Source organism: Hyperoodon ampullatus (genome assembly GCF_949752795.1).
Source record: "Hyperoodon ampullatus genome assembly, chromosome: 9".
Lineage (NCBI taxonomy): Eukaryota > Metazoa > Chordata > Mammalia > Artiodactyla > Ziphiidae > Hyperoodon > Hyperoodon ampullatus.
In genome coordinates, this window is record NC_136922.1 from 76,327,329 (window position 1) to 76,352,663 (window position 25,335).

General features: G+C 41.0%; 1 protein-coding gene across 5 annotated transcripts in view; it reads left to right on the top strand.

Annotated features, from left to right (window-relative positions):
• ST7 (suppression of tumorigenicity 7) overlaps window positions 1-25,335 on the top strand; it is a gene marked incomplete at both ends in the record, with an annotated part of 268,832 nt that overhangs the window by 126,590 nt on the left and 116,907 nt on the right. For all 5 annotated transcript variants that reach the window (XM_079710992.1, XM_079710993.1, XM_079710995.1 and 2 more), the window contains 2 exons: window positions 10,762-10,844; window positions 20,974-21,133. In XM_079710992.1, coding sequence (XP_079567118.1) covers window positions 10,762-10,844; window positions 20,974-21,133 — 243 coding nt within the window. The remainder of the gene's footprint in view (window positions 1-10,761; window positions 10,845-20,973; window positions 21,134-25,335) is intronic.

A 25,335-nucleotide genomic window follows, 5' to 3' on the forward strand; every position in this document is an offset into this window, starting at 1 on the left:
GCTGGTTTGGTGGTGCTGAATTCTCTTAGCTTTTGCTTGTCTGTAAAGCTTTTGATTTCTCCATCGAATCTGAATGAGATCCTTGCTGGGTAGAGTAATCTCAGTTGTAGGTTCTTCCCTTTCATCACTTTAAATATGTCATGACACTCCCTTCTGCCTTGTAGAGCTTCTGCTGAGAAATCAGCTGTTAACCTTATGGGAGTTCCCTTTTATGTTATTTGTCGTTTTTCCCTTGCTGCTTCCAATAATTTTCCTTTGTGTTTAGTTTTTGCCAATTTGATTACTATGTGTCTCGGCATGTTTCTCCTTGGGTTTATCCAGTATGGGACTCTCTGCACTTCCTGGACTTCGGTGGCTATTTCCTTTCCTTTGTTAGGGAAGTTTTCGACTATAATCTCTTCAGATATTTTCTCGGGTCCTTTCTCTCTCTCTTCTCCTTCTGGGGCCCCTAAAATGCAAATGTTGTTGCCTTTAATGTTGTCCCAGAGGTCTCTTAGGCTGCCTTCATTTCTTTTCATTATTTCCTCTTTATTCTGTTCTGCAGCAGTTAATTCCACCATTCTGTCTTCCAGGTCACTTACCCGTTCTTCTGCCTCAGTTATTCTGCTCTTGATACCTTCTAGTGTATTTTTCATTTCAGTTATTGTTTTGTTCATCTTTGTTTGTTTGTTGTTTAATTCTTCTAGGTGGTTTTTAAACATTTCTTGCTTCTTCTTGATCTTTGCCTCCATTCTTTTTCCGAGGTCCTGGATCATCTTCACTATCATTATTCTGAATTCTTTTCCGGAAGGTTGTCTCTCTCCATTTCACTTAGTTGTTTTTCTGGGCTTTTATTATTTTCCTTCATTTGGTACATAGCCCTCTGCCTTTTCATCTTGCCTGTCTTTCTGTGAATGTGGTGTTTGTTCCACAGGCTGCAGGACTGTAGTTCTTCTTGCTTCTTCTGTCTCCCCTCTGGTGGGTTAGGCTATCTAAGAGGCTTGTGCAAGTTTCCTGATGGGAGGGACTGGTGATGGGTGGAGCTGGGTGTTGCTATGGTGAGCAGAGCTCAGTAAAACTTTAATCTGCTTGTCTGTTGATGGGTGGGGCTGGGTTTCCTCCCTGTTGGTTGTTTGACCTGAGGCGACCCAACACTGGAGCCTACCTAGGCTGTTTGGTGGGGCTAATGGCGGACTCTGGGAAGGCTCATGCCAAGGAGTACCAGAACTTCTGCCAGTGTCCTTGTCCCCACGGTGAGCCACAGCCACCCCCCGCCTCTGCAGGAGACCCTCCAAGACTAGCAGGTAGGTCTGGTTCAGTGTCCTATGGGGTCACTGCTCCTTCCCTTGGGTCCTGATGTGCACACTATTTTGTGTGTGCCTTCCAAGTGTGGAGTCTCTGTTTCCCCCAGTCCTGTCTAAGTCCTGCAATCAAATGTCACTAGGCTTCAAATTCTAATTCTCTAGGAATTCTTCCTCCCATTATTGGACCCTCAGATTCGGAAGCCTGACTTGGGGCTTAAAACCTTCACTCCAGTGCATGGACTTCTGTGGTATGAGTGTTCTCCAGTTTGTGAGTCACCCACCCAGCAGTCATGGGATTTGATTTTATTGTGATTGCGCCCCTCCTACCGTCTCATTGTGTCTTATCCTTTGTGTTTGGATGTGAGGTATCTTTTTTGGTGAGTTCCACTGTCTTCCTATCAATGATTGTTCAACAGTTAGTTGTGATTCCAGTGTTCTTGCAAGAGGGAGTGAGAGCATGTCCTTCTACTCCACCATCTTGAACCAATCTCAATGTCCCATTTGTTAAAATCAGGCCTCACTGCATACCTTAGCCTTCAGTTAGGACCACAGAATGGCTACACCTTGGAAAAGCACCACTCCCTAAAGAAGAGTGATGCCCTAGCACTAAGAACAAAACCTAAAATAGAGCAATCCTAACAGGATAAAACCAAGTCTCAGTCTCGTTCTTTTTTAATTTCACAATCCCAGTGTGTAGTTCAGTGTCTTGTACCTTTTATAAGCCACATACATTTTGGATAAATGAATGAACTAGCTAATATTAATAAATGTAGAACATTTCCTGAAAGATGTTTTAGACTATAGATTCATTACTCTTGTTTATATTCTTCTTACCTTTCTTAGTTATTTCCATGCATCTTAGATTTAACAGTGATCTGTTCAGACACCTGATTGCCACAAGTATTTTGAACGCTTTTAGGTAGTTACATCTATTCTAACCCTTTAAGTAATGAACTTTGCCACATGTAATCTTCTTAAATGAAACCATTAAGGCTTCTTTTTAAAAAAAATAACTTCCAGTAAAGGAGGGGTAAATGAGAAGCTGATGACCATATTCTTTTCAAGATGATAGAAAAGGGGCTTCCCTGGTGGCACAGTGGTTGAGAATCTGCCTGCTAATGCAGGGGACACGGGTTCGTGCCCTGGTCTGGGAGGATCCCACATGCCACGGAGCAACTAGGCCCGTGAGCCACAACTACTGAGCCTGCGCGTCTGGAGCCTGTGCTCCGCAACAGGAGAGGCCGCAATAGTGAGAGACCCGCGCACCGTGATGAAGAGTGGCCCCCACTCGCCACAACTAGAGAAAGCCCTCGCACAGAAACGAAGACCCAACACAGCAAAAATAAATTAATTAATTAATAAACTCCTACCCCCAACATCAAAAAAAAAAAGATGATAGAAAAGTCCAAGCACATTTTGCATGGCCGATTCTGTAAGGAGCCTTTTGGAGCCCTCCAGTGTGAACACAAGAACCACCTAGAGTGTTCTTATACAACACTGGTTACAGCCACCCTACCGAAGTGTGTATGATAGCTCACTATAGTGATACTAGACCTTTCTGGAACTCAGCCATCCAGTCATCTTAACTCGTCAAACCACCGAGCTCTAAGAACAAAAGACCAGTGTATATAACACATACAGATGAGCATCAAAGAGTTACCAATGTGAGATCTCAGGTCTTATTTTACATAGATCCAGTGAACATCCTTCGGCTCTGCTTAGCAGTCTTCTCAAAGGAACATTCCTTGATGAACATTCTGTCCCCCACCCTAGCCCAAGGCTGAGTTAGAAGTACCAACTTTCTATTTCCAGAGTAACGCTCAGAATAATTGCCTGTTAGTTCGGTTCCATATCTGCCTCTTCCACAAAGTCCAGAGCTCCTTGAGGACAAGAACTATGTATTATATATCTTTGTATCCCCAGCATTTTACAGTGTTTGACATACGTTAAACATCAATATTTATTCAATGACCAAAGTTGTTTTTTGCCTTTGAAGGAACAGTAGATTTTTAAGTAGCATATTAAAAAGGAGAGAAAGTGGTTTGAAACAGGCACACAACAACAATAAATAATAGTATGCCAGGTGACAAAAATGGTATGAGAAAGACTGAAAACAGTCTGGAATAACTTCATTTTGGAGGGAAAAAACATAGAGTACTTGAACAGTTTCTAAACACATTGCTGAATGCTAGCACAGTACTATAGTTTATGTTAATTTTGTTGACTTAGGGCCATCAAATAAAGATTGAAATATTTTCTGAATATTTTGTTTAAAGATGCAGTCAAGTATGTAATGCATTTTGTAAAGATTTACTTGTTAAATTGTTTTAGAAAGAAAACGTCTGGTTTTTAATAGAATAGGTCCTTAGCTATCTCAAATAATTCAGTTCTGAGGGTTCTACATAGCCAAGGTCTTACTGTGTGAGGGTAGTATAAGTATGTCTGGACCTTCTTGATTTATTGGTGAGTAGTGGTCATTCAGTCTACCTAATAAGCATCTCATACTGTGCAGGTACTCTGGGGATAGAAACACACACTCACACACACACACACACACACACGATCAGAAGACAAGCCATCAAAGACTCAATGTTTCCAGATACAGGAAGTTTTTTTTGTTTTTTTAATCAGAAGTCCTGGGTTAATGTTATTACAACTTCATCACCTAGTCCTCTACCCTTATGCAGGCATGCAGTGTTCATCAAGCATTGAGTACCCCTGTGGACGAGGCTCTATGCTGGGTGCTGGATGCTGGATGATGGAGGCACAGTGAGTGCTTGTAGGCTAGAGGAGGCCAGACCCTGGAGGACCGTGTCTCCACAAGGCTTCTGTCTCTTTGCAGAATAAGTATAGGGAAGATTTTCTCCCATTAGAGGCAAATATGTCTTTTTTCTTCCTAATGTTAAACAGTTTATGAAAAACAAAAAGATTCATAAGTCTTCAACCCTAAATTAAAGCATGTTTTAAATAGCTAAAAATGTAAGACTTATACAAGCCTCTCTTCTGTTCTTGACTAGAGTTCCCCATCATCAGCTTGCTTGTAAATAAAAGGGAACAGGTAATCTGAGATCTTGCTTCACTCATCCTTTTGGGTTACCGAGGTTTGTATGTGACTGGGCTTTGGACAGTCCTTCATGGCTTGACAGATGGCCTCCCTCCAGCAAAGGACAGGGAACCATGAAGATTGAATACTGCTTCGTTATAGTTTCCCAGATCACAGCTGAGAAAAGAAAGAATGTGCTCAGCTCCACTCCTCAGTAGAGCCGGATGCCCAGTAAAGCAAAAACAGTATACCTGTAAAGTTGCCAAGGCAACGTCAAGGGTAGAGGGAAGGGTAGACAGAATGATTTATGAAGGTTTCTTGCCATAAGAACGGGTCTAAAAATATACTTCCATGTCTTTTTCCTCTCAAGGATAAATGCCACAGGATTTATCCAGGGAATTGTGATGCATAAAGCTTGAGACCTTATCAGAGCTCAAGGAGACCAGGGGTAAAGGGCAAGGAGAAGGGAAACAGAAGCAACAAATGAGAAAATGTGCTCCTGGTGTGCTTTTAATCTTCTGTTGAACTGATGCAGTTTTGCAGATGTAAAACTGACTCTTTTGGGAAAAATGCAAATGTTGTATATTTAAAGTGTGCCTATTTTTTTTTTAAAAGGCCATTTACTGGGGTAAAATGAAGATACTTAGTTTCCGTATTTAAAAAAAATTTCCTCTGAGCTTCTACTTTAATATTAGTGGATTTGCAAAGGCAATCACAGATCAGCATGTGGAATAACATGCTGTCATGGCAGCAGAGTTTGAAGTTGCATTTTATTTATGAACAGTTTAGAAAGACGCTCTTGGAGCAGATAGAGTTGGCTTATCTTAACACCCTTTCTGGGCTCACTGCAGTTAGCTGGAGTTATTGGATGTCCACATGGATTTTCACTTTCATGAATTATACATGATTCTCTCAGTTTCATATTGTTGCGTAACAAATGATCATGGATATAGCAGCTTAAAATAGCACACATTGATTATCTCACATCTTCTGTGGGTCAGGAGTACAGGCACAGTTTAGCTGGGTCTCACTAGGTTGTAATCAAGGTGACTGTCAGGCTTCAGGCTCAACTGAGGGAGAGTCTACTTCCAAGTTCACTTAGGCTGGAGACTCAGGTTGGGACTATTGACCTAAATGATCATCAGCTAAATGAAATGAAGGAAAAGTAAAATTAAACAAGATAAACATTTCCTTTCCCTGGGATGCTTATTATCTACTTCTCTGGTAGAAGTTGTCAACTCCTTGGGAAAATAAATTGCACCTCACTGTGAGGGTTGAGGGAATGCCTGTTTCATGTGAGCCTCAGAACCACTCTGGGAAGGTGTGGGACTTTCCCAGGGCCACCATGCTGCAGTTGGTTTCACATTTAGAGACGAAGTCTCCTAACCCTGCTCTCCTTCCCAGGCATAATGCTTTTACACAAAATCTCTTTATTATTATTATTATTTTTCATCCAGCTAGACATAGTTTCTTTAACCTTTCTTCCTAGGGACTTTAGTCCTAATCTTTTCAGTGATTGCTAATTGTTATCACTTTCTGATTTTTTTCTACTTCCCATGCCCTATTTTAGCAAGGTGTTAAGTGGAACACAGGGCAAAGCAGACCCATATTTTTGGGTGCTGTAGACTTTATCACACTGCATATTCAGCTCTATCTAGTCAGTACCTCCAAGTCTTTGATGCTGCCTTAACCTCTTTCTTTTTTCTTTTAATTTTTTTTCTATTTTTTATTGTATTTATTTATTTATTTATTTATTTATTTTTGACTGTGTTGGGTCTTTGTTGCTGCACACAGGCTTTTTCTAGTTGCGGCGAGCGGGGGTTACTCTTTGTTGCGGTGCGTGGGCTTCTCATTGCGGTGGCTTCTCCTGTTGCGGAGCACCAGATTTAGGTGCATGGGTTTCAGTAGTTGTGGCACATGGGCTCAGTAGTTGTGACTCACAGGCTCTAGAGCACAGGCTCAGTAGTTGTGGCGCGCAGACTTAGTTGTTCCGTGGCATGTGGGATCTTCCCGGACCAGGGCTCTAACCCATGTCCCCTGCACTGGCAGGTGGATTCTTGGATTCTTAACCACTGTGCCACCAGGGAAGCCCAACCTCTTCTTTCAAGGGCTTGAATAAGGCGGAATATATCTTAAGGAGTCAAACACTTCTTAAGCGTTATGTGCTCACTCTGTTTTACAGAACATCTTTTCCAGGAGTCTAATTTGGGAATTGTTTGTGCTCTGAAGGATACGGGAGGAGGCTCTTACTGTCACGAGGACCAGAAACAGGGCTGGCTCCTCACAGACAGGGCTGGCTCCTCACAGACAGGGCCTCACAGGGCCATTCCGAGTGCCTCCTCATTAAGCCCTCCGGTATTCTAGTTCCCTGCTCACAGGAGTGATTCTTCACTTTCCACAGTTGACCCGTTGTACTATATTCTTCCGTCCTCTCTTCTGTGATCCAGAGGGGTCACTGAGTTTTCAATCCATTAACCCACCCCTCCTACCTAGTTTCTTCTCAGACCTGTACTTAATTTCTTCCTGTTTACTCATTAATTAAATGCGAAGACTGTACCAAGTTAAGGTTCAGCATCTTCAGAACGCCTGATGACACAGTCCCTAAGGCTGCCCTTGAATAACTGATGCAGTATTCTTTGAGCAGTGACCTGTTAGAGTGCCCATCTGGATCGATGAACAGCCTTCTGACTTATTAATTTTTGTTTCCAGGTTGATACAGGACATTGTATAATTTATTTTTACCAAAGCTAGATTAGTCTTTCCTGTTTTTGTTTTTTTTTTTGTGGTACGCGGGCCTCTCACTGTTGTGGCCTCTCCTGTTGCGGAGCACAGGCTCCGGACGCGCAGGCTCAGTGGCCATGGCTCACGGGCCCAGCTGCTCCGCGGCACGTGAGATCTTCCCGGACCGGGGCACGAACCCACGTCCCCCGCATCGGCAGGCGGACTCTCAACCACTGCGCCACAAGGGAAGCCCCAGTGGACTTATCTTTAATAGTCAGTGATAAAAATAAGTACAGTGTTAAAAACATCCATCTTTCAGTATCACTTATTTAGAGCTTCCTCTCCTTTTCTAATGAAAGACTACTGCTTTCCTTTTGCTATTTTGTTCCTTAATGCTTTTCAGCAGCGTTCTCATGTTGCACCCTTGATGCCATGAGCCTGAGCTCTGGAGGCTGGATGACCAGTGTTCAGCTCTTTGCCCAGCCTCCACCTGTGAAATAAGATGAATAATAATGTTGACCTCACAGAGCTGAAGTGAGCATTAAGTTCTCTAATTTGTAAAATTGCTTTGTTATAAACTTTAAACACATAGCTAGATAGATTCAAATGGCAAGTACTGATTGTTGATACTTGTGCTCGGAACTGCTAAATGCCATGTCTTAATGATGTTAGCCAGAATGCCCAGTAAGACTGTAAAATTAATAGGTTATTAAATGAACACCTCCCACTCTCTAAATGTTTTCTATTTCTACTTTTCTCATTTTCTATTTGTGTCTCTATTTCTTTTAATGCCCACCATCCTCTTTCCCAACTTTGGTAGCTTTCTATAACTGGATATAGTAGGGAAGCATGTTTTAATTTTTGTATTACCTATGGTAGCTATATAATCTTAAGTAAAACTAAAGGTATAGAATGTTTATCTCTTTAAAAAACTCACATAGTTTCTTTTTTTTTTACTTGTCAATTCATTCTATAATCTTTTGTCCCCAGTCGATCAGCAATTTTCAGTAGAAAATCTTTTTTCCTCTATTGCTTGATGCTTTTGTTGCTGGGGAGTTAGCAGGGCAACCAAAGCACTTCAAATTCAGGCAAGTCTTTTCCTCTTTCTTTTAGAAATGGATTTTGTTGAATTCTATGTTCAGTTTGTCCCCAGAAACTTACTGAAAAGTATATGGTACAGGGCTTCCCTGGTGGCACAGTGATTGAGAGTCCGCCTGCCAATGCAGGGGACGCGGGTTCGTGCCCCGGTCGGTCCGGGAAGATCCCACATGCCGCGGAGCAGCTGGGCCCGTGAGCCATGGCCGCTGAACCTGTGCGTCCGGAGCCTGTGCTCCGCATCGGGAGAGGCCACAACAGGGAGAGGCCTGCGTACCCCCCCCCCCCCAAAAAAAGTATATGGTACAGATATGAATGTTCATAAATACAGAATAACAAAGTGAATACTCTATTTTGGTGACTTTTTAAAAATAATGGAAAATGTGAGATCATTCATAGCATTAGGAGGGGAATTTTGAGAATTTTAGGCACCTCAGAATCAGACTGTCAATTACAAGCTTTAGGTTTGTTTTTTTAATGGCCAAGCATAACCACCTCAGCTCAACTGTACCTCCTCTTGCCTCACAGCCGTAGGCTGACTGCTTCTTCTGTGCTTTTCTCTACCTCCCTGAAAGAGTCCACTTAGTCAAGTTGTGACTATTGACTGAGCACTTTGTGTTAGTCCAGATTTGTGATTGCAAATGACAGACCATGAGTCGCGGCAAACCAATCCATTTAAAGTGGGCGTTGCGGGGAGAAGGCTTACTGAGAGCATGCCCAGTAACCAGGAAGGATGGAGTTAGTGCATCCTTCCCCATTTGTGCCTTTGCGAAGGGTCCACAGCCCAAGCTCCTTCCCTCTTCAGCCCGTGCGACCAGCTGTTAAGGCTGCGTGCTGTTTCCTCAGGGCCTCAAAGCAGGCCCCGTCCTTCGCTCACATTGCTCTCCTTTCCTCCTCCTGCCCACCTTGCTCTGGTTAACTCCTGCTTACTCTCCCAGACATCTTCCTGACTCCTGGCCTGAGATGCACACCTTTTATGTGTTTTCATAAAATTCTGTTCACAGGACCCTTCTATGCACTTATCAAAACTGTCTGGTGATTGCTTGTTTACTTGTCTGTTTCCCAGCTAGACTTTGGCCTTCTAGAGGGTGGGAGCTGTGTCTGTATCATGCTTCCATTCTTTGTCCACAGTCTCATTCATAAACAGAGAGAAGCATTTGTTGAATGAGTGAGCATAGGATCTTTGTTCACGTTGGTGACTTTGCTTTCTGGGCTGATCTCTGTTCATGCTGGTGACTTTGCTTTGACAAATACAAAAGCCTTTTCCCCTAATGACATAAAAGTCCTACTTCTTTTTTTTTCGTTTTTTGGCAGTACGCAGGCCTCTCACTGTTGTGGCCTCTCCCGTTGCGGAGTGCAGGCTCCGGACGCACAGGCCCAGCGGCCATGGCTCACAGGCCCAGCCGCTCCGCGGCATGTGGGATCTTCCCGGACCGGGGCACGAACCCGTGTCCCCTGCATCGGCAGGCAGACTCTCAACCGCTGTGCCACCAGGGAAGCCCAAAAGTCCTACTTCGAATGTTCTTCATTTTAAAACAGGACTGGATATGATCCCCTTCCACAAACATATTCAGTAAAGAAATGTGAATATGCATGCAAAAAACCCTTTAGGTCAGTTGTTGTTTTGGTAGTAGTCAAAGTTTTGTGCAATTTCTAGATATAAAGAATGACTTAAAATATACTTATAAAATGTATAAGTGACCTTCCTTAATGGGCCACCAGATCAACTGTGTAGTTGATATGAACAGTGTCAGGAGCAGGTCAGGAAGGTGTCTGACAATACACATTCATTTTTAGTGGCTTATTTTTCATCTTTTCTGCATTGAATACAATTATTTTTATTATTATTATTATTTTTGTGGTACGCGGGCCTCTCACTGCCGTGGCCTCTCCCGTTGCGGAGCACAGGCACCGGACGTGCAGGTTCAGCGGCCATGGCTCACGGGCCCAGCTGCTCTGCGGCAATGTGGGATCTTCCTGGACCGGGGCACGAACCCGCATCCCCTGCATCGGCAGGCGGACTCCCAACCACTGCGCCACCAGGGAAGCCCGAATACAATTATTTTGATGAGCAGTCTGACAACCTTGTAAGTTAGCTGAAAAAATTTTACTGATATATGCTAACTTATATGCTAACTCGTCCTTTCTTTTTCAGGGATAAACATAGTGTTAGAATCTTTAATAACTTTAATATAGTTATTTTTCATTTGTTCTAAGGTTGAAATATGCTTGTTGGCTCATCAAAGACTCTGATGTGAGGGTCCCACAAAACATATTAGGGTACCTTCCGTTCCTCTCTAACAGTTTAATAACCAGCTTTGATTTGACTCCTCAGTGGCTGTAAATCCATGAAGATCATTCACAACAATAGTTTTGGGAGGCAGAAACAAAAAGCTGCTCTTTCTTCTTGTCTGTAGTTGTTTTCTTTTAGGATATATAACTTGAATCTAGTATTCCGAGCCTGTGTACTGCTGAACCATTTTAGTGGCCCTTGGCTATGATTCTAATAATTCTTGTCATCAGAAACAAATGATTTCACCAGAAAGGAAAATGAGAGCTGGTTTTACTGATGACATACTCATGCATTCTCTGTTCTTCTCCCTCTCTCTTGTTTTTCAGTGAGCATGTTTTTGAACACATTAACACCGAAGTTCTACGTGGCCCTGACAGGCACTTCCTCACTAATATCAGGGCTTATTTTGGTAAGTGGTGGAATCCTTCCTATTTAAAAACATGCTGATTACTAATATATATGTTATATATGTACAGGAAGAAATTCTGGAAGAGTATACACCAGCACCTTACAGTGACTGCGTGTGTGTATATGTTGGATAGGTGACTGATAGAGGCCTTTCACTATCCAGGTTTTATGTTTTTAAAATATTGGAAAAAAGATTTTTTTAAACAATTATATACTGCTTTTGTTGAAGGAAAAAACAAAATGGAAAATAAAGGAAGACATAATTCTGTGTCAAATTCTAATGTCTAAGATACTATAAAGTAAGTGTGACTCAGTTAAACTAAAATGTTTTTCATTACCCTTTTCAAAATGGATTATTGGACATAATCAAGATCAGTAGAAATATAGCTCAGTTTCTTTAAATATATTGACATGGATGTGGCAGTTCTAAGCTTTTTCCCCCTTCATCTCCTTTTCTTTTAAAATTTACATATGTTTCCCTATTGCTTCCTTGAAAAAAAATCCCCAGTAGGCAAAAAGCAGTATGATAATCACCCCTAAGGCTCCATTGCCTTATGCGCTAAAATAGTTATAGGTGTAATAAGTTATAACACCTGCAGCAGTTTTCTTTAATTTAAGTGACCTTAGAGGGGGCCATCTAAACTAATGGAATCACTCTAATAATTAAATTTATATTAAGGACCTTTAAGGAGAAAGAGGTTTTAGAAAGCTTTTTTACCCTCTATACATAATGCTGTGATTACTAATTATTATAGAGACATGGACAAGAAACAGTACAATGAGGTAACTGCTAGTGCTGTTTCCATTTTACTAATACATAAGCTGGATAGGAAGTAACCTATCTTAGGTCACATAGCTGGCAAGTGGCAGAGCAGGATTTCAACCCAGGCTGGCTTGCACCAGAGCCTGTGCTTTTATCACTCACTTCACTGCCTCTCTGGTTAAGTTCTCAGCTGTTTTTCCAGCTTGCTGAACAAATGGCAAGTCTGGATTTTATTCTAGTAGTATCTTGGTGTGGGTTCACTAGGCTATAAATTAATTACCAGAATGCAGGGTGAGCTAAGCCTAACAGTCATTTTCCCTTCTCACTTAGAGATGGTGATGTCCCATCTCCTTGCTTCTCTTCCTCTCCAAATAAAGGGGTTTCCTTAGACCATGACCACCTTTGCAGATCCAGGCTTGTGAGGCTTTCTCCCTGTGTGTGGAGTGCAGCTGCTGAAGCCTGATGATCACTGCTGTGTTGTTTTATGATATATTTGCCTTGCTGCATTCCTAGGAAGCAGAGGATACTCCTGACTAATGAAAAACTTTGAGCAAAGGAAAACCTCTGATGTGTGAAGATTTTGAAAGCCTTTCTCAAAAATGCTTGGTCTGTCATATATACACTACCAAATATAAAATGGATGGCTAGTGGGAAGCTGCTGCATAGTACAGGGAGATAAGCTCGATGCTTTGTGACGACCTAGAGGAGTGGGAGGGAGGCTCAAGAGGGAGGGAATATGGGGCTATACATATACATATACCTGATTCACTTTGTTGTACAGCAGAAACTAACACAACATTGTAAAGCAATTATACTCCAATAAAGATGTAAAAAAATAAAAATATAGTGTAAAGAACACTAAATCACCTCTAAAAAAATTAAAAAATAGAAAAATTAAGAAGTGGATATATGTATATGTATAACTGATTCACTTTGCTGTACAGCAGAAACTAACACAACACTTTATTTAATTCTATTTCATTTTTTTAAAAATTTTTATTTATTATTATTATTTTTTAACATCTTTATTGGAGTATAATTGCTTTACAATGGTGTGTTAGTTTCTGCTTTATAACAAAGTGAATCAGTTATACATATACATATGTTACCATATCTCTTCCCTCTTGCGTCTCCCTCCCTCCCACCCTCCCTATCCCACCCCTCTAGGTGGTCACAAAGCACCGAACTGATCTCCCTGTGCTATGCGGCTGCTTCCCACTAGCTATCAACTTTACGTTTGGTAGTGTATATATGTCCATGCCACTCTCTCACTTAAACACAACACTTTAAATCAACTATACTCCAATAAAAATTTAAAAAATAATAATATATTAAAAAAAATTCTTGGTCTGTACTGAAGACAAAGTCACTACCGTGTGGGAATAGCTCTTGATAGCTTTAGGCTCCTGCTTTAGAGATTGTTGACCCTGGTGGTATCCAGCCCTTGGGGACTCAGCTTTGCTAGCCCTTGAAATGCACCCAGGGCTGAGCTTTCTCTTCAGCCACTGTTCTTTTCTGCCAAGTGCATTTCATGGAGAGGCAGCATTGAGGTCAAGGGTCAGGTGCTTTGCAGAATAGCTGTGTGCGTAGAACTGCTTAGTGGTTTGTTTCCTGGCACCAGAGAGATAATTACCTAACTACTCTTCCCCTGAGCAATGTCAAGGGAGCCAGGCGGTGAATACTGAAAGTGCAGGGCTGGCCCTGAGGAATTTGTTTGGGGACCTCAGGATTCCTATGCTGGAGACTGAAATGGTCATGCAATGTGATGTCTTAGGCGAAGAGAGGTAAACACAAACAAACAAAAAACCCCCCTGCTATTTCCCCTATGAAGGAAAAATCAGTTAACTGAACAAACATACATAGAAATAAAATGTGTTTGGCAAATGCTGCTTTTACACTAACATGTTTAAAAATAAGTGAGGACTCAGAAGTGTGTATTTTACTAGATATCACTGCTAGTTCTTAATTTCACAAGCTGAAAGCCAGCAATGAGTTTGTTATGCCACCTACTTGTCATTCTTCCCTTACGGTTCCTGGGCCCATATCCCTTCCAGGCACCCCCTTCCCTTGCTTAACTTCCAGCTGCCCCCTCTGGCCACTTGGCACAAGCTTCCTCATCTCAGCCCAGTTCCAGCCACAGGAACTGCACCTGTTGTCACAGTCCAAACCTACCAATTTAGTCTTTTATCTGCTGTAGGAAGGACATGCCCAGTCTGCTTGATGTAGCCTCTGTGGGCAATGTTTATTTCTGTGGAAAAAATTTCTGAGTTTTGTTTTTGCTCTTGAGAATGGTGAGGTGGATATGTGGAGAAATGCTCCCCTTAATTTTCTCAAAATGTTGGTAGAATGGAGAAAATGCTGCTGTATTGACATTTATACGTAGATCCCTGTGTCCCCATTAACATGTGTATAGAAATGCTCCTACACCTACGTGTTACACATGCACGTTAAATACAGAGATATGGGGGCAGCCAAAGCAATATTTTTAAAAATGAGAATCAAGAATAAAAATAGAAAATTAGGGCTTCCCTGGTGGCGCAGTGGTGAAGAATCCGCCTGCCAATGCAGGGAACACGGGTTCAAGCCCTGGTCCAGGAAGATCCCACATGCCACGGAGCAACTAAGCCTATATACCACAACTACCGAGCCTGTGCTCTAGAAGCCGCGAGCCACAACTACTGAAGCTCGCGCTCCTAGAGCCTGTGCTCCACAACAAGAGGAGCCACCACAATGAGAAGCCCGCGCACCACAAGGAAGAGTAGCCCCCGCTTGCCGCAACTAGAGGAAGCCTGAACGCAGCAACAAAGACCCAATGCAGCCAAAAATAAAATAAATAAATTTAAAAAAAAAGAAAATTAAAATAGTAAATAAAAGAATTAATTCAGGGATTAGGTGTAAAAGAATTGTTTTCAGAAAAGCAGTAGAAGAGATGACAATTAGATAGGAATCAGTTGTAATGAAAGGCCCTTTTATTGTGTTTTCCACTCTATGCCAGGTACTGTTTTGAGCACTTTGAATATATTATTTCATTTAATTCTAAGTGAATTCTAATTCTGATTTCATTGAAATTTTAAGTGGTTGATATAACCAATGCCTTTATGCTCTGAGTATAAACAGACACAAAATTTAAATAAATTGCCCAAGGATATATAGCAGACAGGTGGTGAGATTTGAATTTCGGTCTGTCTGACCATGCCCTCTATCCCCTCCTGTTCAAAAGTAAGGGAGTGGGACTAGAAGATTGTTATGGCTCCTTTCAACTCTTTTTCATTCATCTAAAGAACTTGACCTCCACTTGACCTGAAAACCATGCAGTTGCAGGGCTGGAGGAAGGAACCCTCAGAAGCCATCCAGTTTAAGCCAGCAAAGACCTAAGGAACAGGCACCCAGAAAGCTTATGACTTGCCTAGGTCACCGTGCTAGGTAAGGTATAGGGAAGGCTCAAATTTAAATTTCCACTGCTTTGTCCCAGCGTCATTCTGCCTCTCATGAACATGTTGACTAGGAAGATGGGTGGCAGCATTGTCTAGTGGTTGATGTATTCCTTTGAACAGACCCATAGAAATGGGTCAGGTAGATAAGAATGCAGAGAGGAGAGAAGGAAAAGAAAAAGAAAAAAAGAGAAAGGAAAGGGGGAGGGAGGGAGGGAGACTACAAATGTCTCTGTAGGGAACATTTTTTATTTTTCCAATCAGCCATGGATTAGGTCAGATTTGGTCAGTCTAGAACATGGACCATCACTTAACATGATTTATAATTTCATTTGTGACATTTATGGTCTTATCCTCTCTGTGATGGAAGCTCCACAAAGGCTGGGAACATATCTGTGTTTTTGTGTTCAACTGTATAATGTTTGGGTAGACTCTTAAGAAATATTTGTTGAATGCACACAGATCCAATGAGTGAATGAATTAACTGACTGTATCAGAATTATCTGGGGAGCTTGTTTAAAGTGATGGATTCTGAGTACCACCCCAGACCAACTGAATCAGAATCTCTAGGGCAAGGGCCTAGAGGAAAGCTGCCACCCAGGAGGAGCTGACAGAGCTTGGGGTGCCATGGCACAGGCTGGCATTTCCCACTTGTCAGTGGTCCCCATGACTTCACCCCAGGAGAGTGATCCTCCCGTCCAGGCCATAGTCATTAATGCTACAGTGGAAAATCTCATCCTGTGAACATGCAGACACTGAGGTGGGGATGGATCACTGGCTGTTGACCTTGAAGAGAACATCACTTCTCTGTCTCCTCTCTTTTCTTAAAGCCTTGGCAATAGGTGGCCAGGAAAGGGGGTGGAAGGACATGAAGAGCAGTTCTTTACACAGCCCCCCTGAACTGGTTAGGGGACCAGATGACTGAGGGGTGATTGGCTGGGCCCAAGGCAGCAGGAGGCCAAGACCCACTCTGTAAGCTCTTCTGTATTCCTAAACAAAACAGGCAGGAGGCAGGAGGAAAGAAAGGGGCGGGAGGGGGAGAGAGAGAAAGAAAGAAAGAAAGGAAAGAAGGAAGGAAGGAAAGAAGGGGGAGGGAGGGAGGGAGGGAGGAAGTTAGTTCTGTCATGAGGAATTGGGAGGGACTTTGAAAGGGTCAGTGGTATGGAGGAAAGGGTATACTTGCAAATTCTAAGAGGAAACTAAAAATGTTATGGATATTACTATAACCCATACCATTTGCCTTGGTTTATCTTCAAGCCTAGAAGAGCCCCTCTTGTCAAAAAACTGTTTACCACTAGATATATTTCAAGACTTAGAGCAGGTGTCAGTTTGGCAGTCTATTTGGGAGTAGACTGCCAGAGTTTCATATTTCCTCTTCAATCTCCACCATTGCTGTATCTATCCTGTGATATCATTATCTACTCTAATCCTTGGGAAACATAGCCAGTTTCAGGCTGTGACATCTTTGTGTTTCCCATGGGTTTAATGGAATTACATTGTGGAATTACAGTGGTGCTGCTATGTGGAAATTACAATGGTGCTGCTATGTGGAAATCTTGAAGCATTTTTGAGTATGTTATAGGATACAGGGGAGAGACGTGTTTTATATATAGAACATGCAAGTCAAGAAGGGGAGGTCTTGTTGGATAGGAAGAATCTAGGCATCTTTATGAAAGATTCAGCTTTTAGGTCTGCAAGACAGATGGAAGCGCCTTGTTTGTTAACCCTTTGCCAGATTTTTGTTCCTTCCCTGCAGGTGAAGATGAGATAAATTTACACCCTTAGGCCAGCTGCAAACCTAGATCTCCACTCCCAGCCCACAGCCCCATTGCTCCTTGATCATCCTCTCTGCTTCTGTCATATAGTAATGGAGAGGGTTACGAGGCCTAGGTAACTGGGTTCTTGACAAATGAGTCTTTGTTTTAAATATGATCTGGGTCCTGAGTATAGCGTATGGCCCTTCTGTCCTGCAAGGTATAGATCCAAACCATTTCTTTGACCCTCACATTCCCAATTCCATCCCTGCTTCCCTTATTCTCAGATAATAACCCTTACCTGCCTCTCCACTGAGATCAGTGTCACCTACATTTTATCCATTTGTTGCCTTCTTACCTGTAAAACAGCTCATCTCACACCCTATTTTCCAAAATAGAATGTATTCTTCTGTTCATTCCTGCTTCCCTTTCATCCTTAGAGCAAGAAATGGTAAGGTACCTTTTTAAGGCAGGGTAAATGTTCTTCCTGGGCTCTTGGTGTCATGCCTCTTGGTTACTTGTACACTTTTGCACTTTGGTTTCTCTCTTTCTACTAGATTCTTTCCTCTTCCACAAATATGTATAGGTCTCTCTTTTTTTATAGCAAACAAAATGTACACAAAACCTTTCATTGGTCCTGCTGTTTATTTAAACAACATCCCACTAAATCACCAGGCCAGCCCTTATCATCCATCCGTTCAACCTTTTAGCCATCTTTCCATTCAGTCTTCAAACCGTCCATCCTTCCATCCATCCATCCATCCATCCATCCATCCAACATTAACTGAGTGACCTTATTTTACACATTAGGTAACTGCGCCCCAGAGAATCAAGAGTACCAACCAAGACATACAACTCAGCTATTTTGAAATATTTTAGGGCCTTTAACTTTCAGCTAGATGGTAGGGTCACTGTTGACTTCCTGAATGACAAACCTAGTTGATGCTTTTTAGTTCTTATCTTACTTGATCTGTATAATTCTTGGGGTAGAGAGATTACACTTTTAAAGACTATGAAATGTGTAAATTTGTTTTAATTTTATGGTTATATGTCAGATTAAAAACTGTTTTGTTCCACTGTGGCAACTCCATTAAGCTACTAGCATGTCTAAGGGCTAGTTTTAAAATCTAAATTTGTTTATGAGAGCTTTGCTGTTTACACTGTAGGTTATGCACCAGGGAGAATAATTCAAAGTGACACCAAATATGTGCGTGTTAAATAACACCATCTGCCCATTTGGATCTGTGCAGCTCTTTAAAAATACTGTGAGGCTCTGGCCCAAATCCTGTCATGTTTCAGGATATGGGACAGATTATTATGCTAAGACCCCAGATTAGAAGATTTAGTTTGAAGTTTAAGAAGGCTTCACGTCCTTTCCTACTTCTTTTTAGTAGTTGTTCGTTTAATTCACATTAGAGTATCAGCCCCAGGGCATTGTGGACACTAGTATAAAGGACTGTGTTAGGAAAGAAGCCATCTACTGCTCTGATAGGACAGGCTTGAGAAGACCCTCCTTTGCCTCCCAAGCAGCTGCATGAATAACCCAGTTTTTACTGAGGTCTGTCATTTTTGCATTAGAAATACTGGGTGGAAGGTCTGTCTCCTGTTTTAATGCAAATACCCCATTAATATGAATCATTTATACCTTAGGATGTATTATCCAGTCCCATTTGATAGACTACTTCTGGATTAGTTTTGATAGCTAAGAGAGCAAAAAGAGACAGTGGAGTTGGAGGGCTTTTGAAAGTGAAGATTTTAAAAGGGAAGCGATAGGCTACATCTGTCTGTTTAAATGAGCAAGAGAGTTATAAAAAGATGTCTTGTTTTAGGGCCCTAGTAAGATTAGTGGCTCAAGAGCTGGGGCTTCAGGCTAAATAGCTACTTAATTAGGTATGTGACTCTGGTCAGGTCACCACACCTTGACATGTAGCCCTCATTCCTCATCCCTAAATGAAACTGTTCATGGTCCTTTAGGGTCCCTTTTAGTGCTGACGTTCTCTGATTCTGCTAGAGAAACTGATAAGTCTGAAAGAGTCCCAAAGTGTTTTTTTTTTTGGGGGGGGGTTGTGAATTGGGAGCAACTTGTGAGAAGCATTGTGGGTCTGTGGCATGCACTGGTAGTAGCAGGGGCTACATCTGTGTTCTGTGGCCCTGGAACACAGCCCATGCCTGGAATGGAGCATTTAATGCTGTGTAAATGAATGAATGAAGGCCTGGCAGATGCCTTAACAGCATAAAATAGAAAGCAGAGTAAAGGCTTGGGGCAAAGAAAACTCTACCCCACAAGTGATTGAGAGCCATTGCCAGTTCTGTGACCATTGTTCTGGGTCCTTTGGAGCCTTCCATCTCTTCTAATAAAGGCAAAGCCATGAATCTTTTTTGGGTGGTCAGGACCAAATGGTGAGCAGTCTCCTTTTTCACAATGATTACCACGGCTCTCAGCCAACCATTTAGTGACAAGATGCTGTACTATCCTGAATTGTAGACCAGCAAGAAGAGGGGTGCACCACAGCAGTATGTGAGGTGTGCTGACCATGTACAGCATCGATGTAATAAATGATAGCTTTGCTATTGCTTTTGGGAACCAACTATGCAGAAGGCACTGAACTAGGTCTTTTACATGGGGTTTGAATCTGGATGTTTTACATGAGTGTGAAATTGAGGACCCTCAAGGGTAAATAACAAGTATGATTTCCACTTTACAGTTGAAAAAACTGATGTTAAAATATATTAAATAACTCACTTGAGGTTACAAATTCCCTTCTAGATCCATGGTTAGTAAATTTGCCATTCTTGAACTTTCTGCTTTCTTCAAGCAAGATCTTTTATTCCTAACATTCCAGACATTACAGACTGGTCCTGTCCGTTCTTAGCTTTCATATTGTATTCTCCCTGTCTTCTCAGTCAAATTACTTAAATGTTTTAACATGTGAAAATTCATATAGTCAAAAGGAATAGCCCCTTGGAATTAAATCAAGTTTTCCTGTTATAGGATTGCAAACATTTGGTTTGATTAACACTTCCTTCTGGTCATTTGTAGATGTTCTTTCTGTCCTTCTAAAGAAATTTTTGGTAGAGCAAAATATCAATTTTTAAATGATAGCCCAAAGGCCATTCCACAGAAGATAACAAAATCTTGTTTTTATGAAATAAGTAAGGATAAAGGTAATTAAGTCTATGTTATTTCCACATTCTATATTATATTACAAAAATATAGTATAGTTATCCTAGGAGACTCTGGGATATAGTTGATTCTTAAATTTCTTCTGTGTAGTGATTTGTGACTGCTTAAGGAACAAATCGCAAATCAGGGAAGCCAAGGAAAGGATGTGGGGAGAGCAGCTTCAAACAGTGGTGGGAAAGTGTTCAGAGGGGGTTTGGGCGTAGGCGCAGGTAAAAAGATTGGGGGAGGTGGCTGGCTTTCCCCATGCTCAGGAGCCCTGATTTCAGTCTAGTCATGTGAGCATCGGTGCTTCTTTCCTTTTATTAATGAAAGTTATTTCTTTTCTCCCTTGCAAACAGCACATAACAAGTGGTAAGCTTGTGAGCTAGGAAACATTAATGGTGTACAACAGATGCTAGCATTTACAAAGCACACTCAGCAGGTGGGAAGCTACTGAATCTCTCAGCAGTTGGGTGCCCTCCGATACATGAAATAGGATGACTTTTATTCTTTCTGTAAAGCTGGATTTCTCTAGGGAGATACTTTTTTTAAAACAGAATTTTGCTGTCTTAAAAATGTATGCAGTTATGACTTTATCAGAATATAAAATGCCAAGAATTGGAATATTTCATAAGCCATACTTCTAAAACTGGCTTGTTGGTATTCATTTCTGGAATTGTTTTTTAGCTATGGTGATTTTATTATCAGAATATTATGTAAATTTGGAGGAAAATAACGAGCAGCTCTTAACAATGTTCTTTCACCAGGATTGTAGCTATAAATTTTCCTTAAAAACCAGTGTTAAGTGGACAAAACAGCATTGAGAAGTTAAAATGTAATTGGTATTTACTTTTATCAAACTTCTTAATTTTTAGAATTAAACCATTTTTTTGGAATAAAAATGTTTAAACCAGTGTTTAAGGTGGGTATAATTAGTAAATGCAACACAATTATGGGCACGTACAAAATCATAGCTGGTAACAAGGACCCTAATCACGCTTATTATCTTTCTGTTCTAGATATTTGAATGGTGGTATTTTCGCAAGTATGGAACATCGTTCATTGAACAAGTCTCAGTAAGCCACTTGCGCCCCCTTCTGGGAGGGGTTGACAACAACTCCTCCAACAATTCTAACTCCAGTAATGGGGACTCAGATTCCACCAGGCAAAGCGTCTCAGGTATGGAAAGTCCTTCAGTCTGCAACATTATTTACTTACTCTTACTAAATTATTATTACTATAAGACAATAAGAATGTTGTTATTTAAAGATTAGACTTCAAAGAAAAGTATGATTTATTTTCCCAAGAATTTGACAACTTCTACAAGAGAAGTAGAGTATAAGCATCCCAGGGAAAGGAAATGTTTATCTTGTTTAATTTTACTTTTTCTTCCATTTGATTTAGCTAATGATCATTTAGGTCAGTGGTTCCCACCTGAGTCTCCACCTCCTTGTCCTTAGTGTCTCAAACCTCATTAAATGTATCCATTCTCTTCCATGCTAATTGTAGAACCTTATGTCTAACTAGATCTGATAACATCACTCCTCTGCTTAAAAGTCTTGGTTGGTTCCCATTCCACTAAAGATAAAGCCCAGATTCCAGATTACCTAGCACAGCGTAAGCTGCTTCTATCTTGCCAACCTTGGTTTCTGTCACAATCTTGTTCCCCTCCTTTTCATTTCTTGAACGTGCCATGTTTTCTCATGACCCAGAAGTCTGTCTTCCCTCCTCCGTGTTTGCTCATCTTTCACAACCTAACTCAAATGTGACCTTCTGGGAAGCCCTCTCTGATAGGTTGTACAATATTCCTCCACCTTTGTTGACTCTCTTTTTTTTTTTTTTTGCGGTACGTGGGCCTCTCGCTGTTGCGGCCTCTCCCGTTGCGGAGCACAGGCTCCGGACGCGCAGGCTCAGCGGCCATGGCTCACGGGCCCAGCCGCTCCGCGGCATGTGGGATCTTCGCGGACCAGGGCACGAACCCGTGTCCCCTGCATCGGCAGGCGGACTCTCAACCACTGCGCCACCAGGGAAGCCCAACTCATATATTTTTACCTTTTGCAACATTTATTAAATTGTACCAAAATTTTTAAGCTTACTGCTTTACTGTAATATCTCTAGCATTTTGCATAGTGTCTACTATATCACTGAAACTCAGTGAATGAATGAAAGAGGACATACATGGCCTGTAATTTCTCTACTCATGAAAGAAGAGGGATGAATATAATTTCCTAGCTTGATCTCTTCATCATCTCAGTAATCATTTCCTAACTCTCTAATATGAACCTGGCCTTACACAGGTTCTTATGAATATTATGATTTAAAAAAAATGTCAAAGTCCTTGTCCCCATCGAACTCTTGTGTCTACTGAAGGGAGACAGAGTGTTAAGTGCTCTCATTATATAAGGGAAACATGCAATACTTTGGAGTACAAAGGAGGGCTTCCTGATCCAAACTGGGGGAAGAAGTTTGCTTCTTGAAGGAGAGGGTACCACTTCTGAGACTTGAAGGATGAAGAGGGAGAGATTAAAGAACTAAGTTAGATCTTTTTTCTTTCCTCCCTAGAATAACTCAGTTCATATTTCATAACTGTCTAGCCAGGTGATAGGCATCAAGGAGCGTTGTATATATATTTTATTCCTGATGTTGATTCAATGCTCTTTTAATATAATAGAACCTTTGCCAGCCGGTCATGAGTGGTAATGGGCACCTCTGAGTACACATTTATTTCATTCTAAAGGGTACACGTGTGAGAGATGGCACCATTCAGGTAACAAAATTGTCTGGGACTTTATAAACTCATCTACTTTGTGAAAGAAACAGAAAGAGATCTGAGCAAAGTGAAATATTACTTCAACCAGGTACTCTAACACACGCGGCATATTATTCTAATGACGAATCTTGGTCATTGTCACTGTGGATAATTGCCTCACTTTGCATATGTTGGAAGACCCTACAGATTCACTGTGCTCTTGTCTGATCTGATTTACTGTAGTCTTTGTATGTCACAGAACATTGTAGAAAATTAACAGATTGAAAACAGAAAGCAACCTCATTTAAGGACATTTTTTATTGTGACATTTTTATTTTCATTAAAATTCTCGCTCTGCCCAATTTAACATCATTCCTTAATGCGACGAAGAGTTCATACTCTCCTTATTGTTGCTGTTACTTTGCTCACTCTCTGTGGTTGCCTTGAATAAGCCTTATGCATTATATAAATCTTGATGCTATTCTTAGTGCCGGTACAGCAGTTTTTAACGGGAGAATCTCAGTCCTTTATAAAAATACATTCGACAATGATGATCATGGAACTTCCCAATTTTATTTGTACTGAGTTTTTACCCTGCTAAAACTAAGCTTTTGAATATTATTATTAATTCAATTTCACTAGTATTTGCTGAATGTCTACTACTATGCGTGCAATATTTCCATTCATTTCCTGTAACAGATAAAGCATTTATGATCTGATCTCGTAACAGTGTTCAAATAATTAGATTTAGGAAAATAGAAATGATCTTGTCCAAGTATATTTAGGGCTCAATCTGCCTACTTCTCCTTCACATCTGGGTTTCTAATATTTGGCTAACTCAGCTCAACAAACATGTATGTTGGTATGGAAGTGCCAGGTACCATGGGACTAATACCATTTCCCACTTCTCTTTTCTTGTGGTGATTTTTATTTTTGAATAAGAAAAATACTATAAAAGTACATTCTCTCTGTTTATCTCTACCCTTAATCACTTTCTATTTCATAGTCTAGTTTCAGCTATTTATAAAGGAAAAAGAAGGTCCAAAGCTGAGGGTAATCAATACATTTTCTTAAAATAGAGGGATTTGTTTTAAAATTTATATTGCCTTAATAATGATAAAATGACTATTGCCTTAATAAAAGAAGCATCATAAGACAACTCTTTGCTGAATCTTACATGAAATAAAACATGGCTAACCAAGTCCCATGGACATTTGCAAAGGCAATTAAATGGCATTTCTTATTTGAAAAAAATCATTGAAAAAGTTAAAAACAGACAGAAAATACTAGTTATAAACATTGGACTATATGAAAACTCATAGTGTAGCTCTTTCTTTAAAGAATCATTTGTTTTGATTAAAAGCTGAAAGACCTGGCCTACCTAAGAATAATTTGGGGTGGAGAAATGGGAAGGGAGAAAGTTGTAATTGTTACAGGAGACTATTCATATATTGTTTAACATTTGGATTTGTGCAAATTGGCCTGAGTGCAGACCCTCTCAAAACTTGCATTGATCTTTATCTGTGGGCCAGAAGAGAAATGTAGTTAATTATACAGCTTCTTTTTTTAAAAAAATATTTATTTATTTACTGGCTGTGTCAGGTCTTATTTGCGGCATGTGGGATTTTTTGTTGCGGTGCACAGGCTCCTCTCTAGTTGTGTCGCGCGGGCTCCAGAGCTCTTGGCCTCTGTAGCTGCGGCATGTGGGCTCTGTAGTTGTGGTTCATGGGCTCTCTAGTCGTGGTGCGCAGGCTTAGTTGTCCCGCAGCATGTGGGATCTTAGTTCCCCGACCAGGGATGGAACCAGCATCCCCTGCATTGCAAGACGGATTCTCAACCACTGGAACACCAGGGAAGTCCCACAGCTTCTTAATCTAGCCAAATTTCAGATTGTCTGTTTTAGGTTAACATTTATGAACATTTCACTGATCTCGATTTATTTGGGAGCTAAACTGCTATTTTTCTCACAAATATACAGTTTCTGATAAACCCTGCTGATATATTTTCCATGTCATCATGTTTCTTGCTGCCATTTCTTAATTCAACTTAACTTATGATGCACAGGGATTTAAAATGTGTACAACTTCTCCCTGTCTTAAGGGAAGGGATTCTCAGGGTCCAGTAACATTCTGAATTTGGGTTCATGGGAACATCTGTTTGATAATTTTCCCTGTTCTCAAATAAGATGTCATAAAGACAAAGGTTTGCAGTGTTCACTTTCTTCAAGATATTTACAAAAGTGCAGGGTGTTCCATTACATTAGAAGTATCCTTGTCAAAGTCAAGTTTAAATTCTCTGAGACACTTTAATAGCATCTTGCATAGAACTGGATCTTTAGACAAACTCTGGTTATAGTCACTTGGCTTCCTGTTGCAAATCATCTCATTTCAATCTCTATATAAGATAAATATATATCATATATATTTTTAACATCTTTATAGGAATATAATTGCTTTACAATGTTGTGTTAGTTGCTGCTGTATAACAAAGTGAATCAGCTATATGTATACATATATCCCCATATCTCCTCCCTCTTGCGTCTCCCTCCCACCCTCCCTATCCCACCCCTCTAGGTGGTCACAGAGCACTGAGCTGATCTCCTTGTGCTATGTGGCTGCTTCCTACTAGCTAT